Source organism: Anarrhichthys ocellatus, unplaced genomic scaffold (genome assembly GCF_004355925.1).
Source record: "Anarrhichthys ocellatus isolate YVR2014 unplaced genomic scaffold, GSC_Weel_1.0 scaffold4753, whole genome shotgun sequence".
NCBI classification, from domain to species: Eukaryota; Metazoa; Chordata; class Actinopteri; order Perciformes; family Anarhichadidae; genus Anarrhichthys; species Anarrhichthys ocellatus.
This window is the reverse complement of record NW_022284727.1, coordinates 1-4,082: the sequence shown is the minus strand read 5'-3', so window position 1 is coordinate 4,082 and position 4,082 is coordinate 1. Positions and strand designations below refer to the sequence as shown.

General features: G+C 48.2%; 1 protein-coding gene across 1 annotated transcript; it reads right to left on the bottom strand.

The window, feature by feature from the left end:
- Window positions 1-175: 175 nt before the first annotated feature.
- On the bottom strand, window positions 176-4,076 carry LOC116379620 (platelet-derived growth factor receptor alpha-like). The gene is made up of 7 exons (XM_031841581.1): window positions 3,829-4,076; window positions 3,449-3,549; window positions 2,287-2,409; window positions 2,050-2,161; window positions 1,854-1,953; window positions 1,619-1,724; window positions 176-1,093 (listed from the first exon to the last, which is right to left on the bottom strand). Exons 1-7 carry the CDS (start codon window positions 3,941-3,943, stop codon window positions 854-856), a joined length of 897 nt encoding a protein of 298 aa, XP_031697441.1. The 5' UTR covers window positions 3,944-4,076; the 3' UTR covers window positions 176-853.
- Between the last annotated feature and the right edge of the window lie 6 nt (window positions 4,077-4,082).

Here is a 4,082-nt window from a genome sequence, read left to right as displayed (position 1 = left end):
ATGCTTTAGGGCGGGGCTACACGGTGATTGACGGGTCTCTACCAGAGCGCTGTCCGGTCTGGGAGTTGTCCGTGTTTTCGTCTTACAACTTTAACCATTTTCACCGTGTGTTTTCACTTCATGAAAGTTAATTGTAACATGTCGGTCGACTAAAAATGTTCGGTTGTACTTAGCTCTGCCCTCTAATGTCACAAAAAAACAAGATGGCGACAGACAAAATGCTGAACTCAAGGCTTTAAAGTCGTAGATTTGTGAAGTCACTGTGATTACGTTCACTTCTTACAGTCAGTCTACAGTCAGGCCAGTAAATCTAACTTCCATCTTAGGCCCACTGCCTGTTGTTAAGCGGCCCGCGGTGAATTTTTAAAAAGTAAACTAGAATATTAAGTATGAACTTGAGTATATCTCTAATAAATTAGCTCGTTGCACTTCTTCGTTTAAACACTAGATGTCGCTGCCATTTTGAACAACTACTTGACCTGCATTGATTGCTAGTCGATGAAAACATTTAACTTCACTTGATGAGCAACATGTTGGAACTGAACGGACGAAGGACAGCGAGTGAATCCTGAAATGTTGGGAGAACGAGTCAAAAGGGAAGTGTGTTTGCTTAATCTGCAAGGATTATGTTGCTGTGATGAAAATGTATAACGAGAGAAGACATTATGAAAGTAAACAGTTCTTCAGTAAATCAGTTTCTCACTTCGTACATGTACTTATCCTGGAAACAGGAGTTTAGTTAAAACAATGTGTACAGGGGCAAGTACAAAGTGACTTACTGCAAGTAGACATCAAGTTAACAGACATCACGGTTAAATCCGGTAGAGCAGTGGAGGTGAATGTTTGCTTTTCTTTACCCGTGTCTGTTCCTCTTCCCGTATTCGTCGTCAGATATGGGGTCCAGGTCGGGGAGGGGAATGATGTAGCCGCTGTCGGAGCTCAGCCGCTGCTCGTCGAAGCCGCTCTCCCGGTCCTTCAGCTTGCCCTGGTTCTTGTAGCTGATGCCCACGTAGGTGTCGTCGTTCTCCACGCACACCCGAGTCACAGCCGGGTGGTCGCTCTTCAGGAACTCGTGGTTCACCCTCTCGTAATGCTGCGTCAGGGAGACGGACACGTTGAGAGTTCAGTGCTTGAATGAATCAATAAAAGGTCACAGTGACGCCTCAGGAGGTACGAGTGTGTGAGCGCTGGTGGTGCTGCCAGCTGGGTGGTGCGATTCCCCCCCGGGCCGTTAAACCGCTGTGAAGGAGGCAGAGGTACGGCTGTTTTGATGTACCATGTGTGGCGTGGAGCTTAATGGGGTAATTTAGGCTGGGTGGTGGAGGCTCACCCAGCTGCACTCTAATCACTTGTTGGGTTCACAGAAACACTTCTCATGCACTCTCAGGAAGTGGAAGGGGCGTTTTTAAATGAGACACTGTTTTAAAAACCTGCACTTTGCTCGGCAACACGACTCAAAAGAAAAACTGCAAGGGGAGGAGCTAATCGTCAGCCTGGAAAACGCCAAAAAGAGAAGAAACAGAATGTGCACGAGGTCGAGAATGAGAGGTGGTAAAGCCAGAAAGCAGGTGTTGGGAATCCAAAGAGGTCTGAGGGGTCACGGGGGGGGGGGACTCACCCTCTTGTAGCTGGAGGGCAGCAGAGAAGAAACCGTGTCACTCAGACCCATGAACGAAGGCCTCTTCTCCTGCTCGCTGTTCCAGCACTTCATCATCATCTCATACCTGAAAGAAAGAAAGAAAAAAACAAGCGACGTTAACTTGTGATCTTGACTCATGTCAGCCACTGTACATCACAGCTAGAGACAAGCCACTCCTCATCACAGCACATGTGATGATCATGTGATCACGTACACGTCATCTGGTGCAAGCTCCGGTTTGGACATCCGGTATCCACTCTTGATCTTGTTGTAGAAGCTTGAATCCACCACCATGCCTGGGTATGGGGTTCCACCTTCAGACCCCCCAAAACAAACCAAAACAGATTCTCATCATCCAACTCCAATGTAAAGGCTTTATTTTCTCTGACAGACGCTTGCAGTGGACTCACCTAAGGAGAATATCTCCCAGAGCAGGATGCCGTACGACCAGACGTCACTCAGAGTGGTGTACATGTTGTCGAAAATACTCTCTGGCGCCATCCACTTCACGGGCAGGAAAGTCTGCGTGACGACGGGGAGGAAATGTTCAGTCTCGCTTGCAAAACCGTTATGAAAAAAACAAACTATTGAAGACTAGACTATTAAAGCTGTGTTTTAAGTGAAAGCTGGTACGAGCGGAGACTCACACTCCCTTTGGAGACGTAGTTGCTGTCGTGCATGATGTCTCGGGCCAGTCCGAAGTCGCAGATCTTCACGATCTTTCCCTGAGAGAGGAGGACATTCCTGGCGGCGAGGTCCCGATGAACACACTACAAAGAGAGAGAGGAAGCAGAAAGATGACCAGCAGCTCGTCGCTTCACACACACGGTTGTTTTTTTCAGCCCTCTCAGTTCCATCCGTTTCCAGAACTCATTTCGCTCCCACAGCTACCGACTGCATCTATTTCTAGAAGTGTTTCATTTCAGCCGAGTTCATTTTTTAATGCCGTTTCATTTTGGCTTTATAAAGCTCGGCCTTTGTGTAAACATGCCAGTTGGAGGGATGGCTGTGACCGCTGGATATTTAGGGATAATAACTATGAAGCTGAGTGAATAGCTTGTGGCTGCAGCCCGGTAATTCTAGCCCTGGCTGTGCTGCTGCTATATTCGGCCCCTGGCTGCTCTCCTGAGTGGGCTCAGCAGCCTTCACCAGACCGCTTATCACCCAACGGCTTCAGTCCCCCTTTGGCCGGCACTGCTGTCCCCGTATAGGACAAAATCCACAACCAGCGGGAAGCAGGGGGAATGTGAGGCTGCAGGACCTAAAGCCATGGACGGATTACTGACAGGCACACAGGGGCCCAACGGGTTAGGGGGCCCCTGGACCTGTGCATGTTTGAAGTCACTGCTTATATTTCTTGGTAGGAAGTCACAAAACCCCCAAAAAGAGACGCAATAGAACCATAACCAGACACAAAGTGACCAAAACAAGATGCAATACGACTAGAAAAAGATGCTAAACAACCGCAGAGACAAGAAACGACCAAAACGAGATACAAAACAACCAAAAAGAGATGCAAAACTACCAAAGACGCATGGAAAACAATTGAAAAGAGATGCAAAACTGCTAAAAAGAGACACAAAACGACAAAGACACACAAAAGCACCAGAAAGAGACGGAGAACAACTACAATTTGATGTAAAACAACCAATAAATCTCTTTGAATCTGTGGCTCTTGTTCCTATATTGGAGGGGTGGGGGCCCTTCACATGTCTGTGCCCAGGGGCCCCTTGTCTCATAACCCATCCATGCCTAAACCAAAGCTGTACAAACGTTTTCATTTATTGTGTCTCTGTGGAAAAAACGTACATTCTTGGAAGCCAGGAACTCCATGCCTTTGGCCACCTGGTAGGTGAAGCTGAGCAGATCGGTGGTGCTGAGGCCCTCGTTCATGTCGTCCATCTCGTCCTCTGGTTTAAGTAAACACACAGAAAACAGCCATGAGTATATACGTTCATCACGCACCGGCTGCTCAGACCTGGCTTCTGAACTAATGGCAGGGAGAAACCGGGCATTATTATGCTGCCTGCTGCAATTATCCTCTCCATGTAATTACAGGGCCGCACCAGGAACTCAATTCTGACAAGGGTGCACCCCTCAAAACCAACGCTGACTCAAAACAAACGCAGCGCTGACGCCGAGTCAGTGCACACCAGTAGCTCAGAGGAGAGGGTGAGCGGCGTGCGTACCTTTCTGAGAGGGCGGGTGGTCGTACTCAGACTTCTGGATGTCCGAGTACTTGGAGGCGTCGCTCATCTCCAGCATGGGGACGTACTGAGTGTTGTCGCCCTGCTTCATATCCATGTAGTCTGCTTTGCCCTCGAAGGACAGGATCACATAACTGTGTGCAAAGAGAGGGAGAACATTAGAGCCATGATGTGGTGATAATACATCATGTCATACATCGGATTCTGTCCCTTATTGTGTGTGTGTGTGTGTGTGT

Bases quoted from the DNA above. Each gene is read 5' to 3' on its own strand.
- LOC116379620 (XM_031841581.1), bottom strand. From the start codon at position 3,943: ATGGATATGAAGCAGGGCGACAACACTCAGTACGTCCCCATGCTGGAG. The intron at 2,162-2,286 runs GTGAGTCTCCGC...GTCGTCACGCAG, and splicing joins ACTACGTCTCCAAAGGGAGT to ACTTTCCTGCCCGTGAAGTG. The intron at 1,954-2,049 runs GTGAGTCCACTG...GGGGGTCTGAAG, and splicing joins CTGGGAGATATTCTCCTTAG to GTGGAACCCCATACCCAGGC.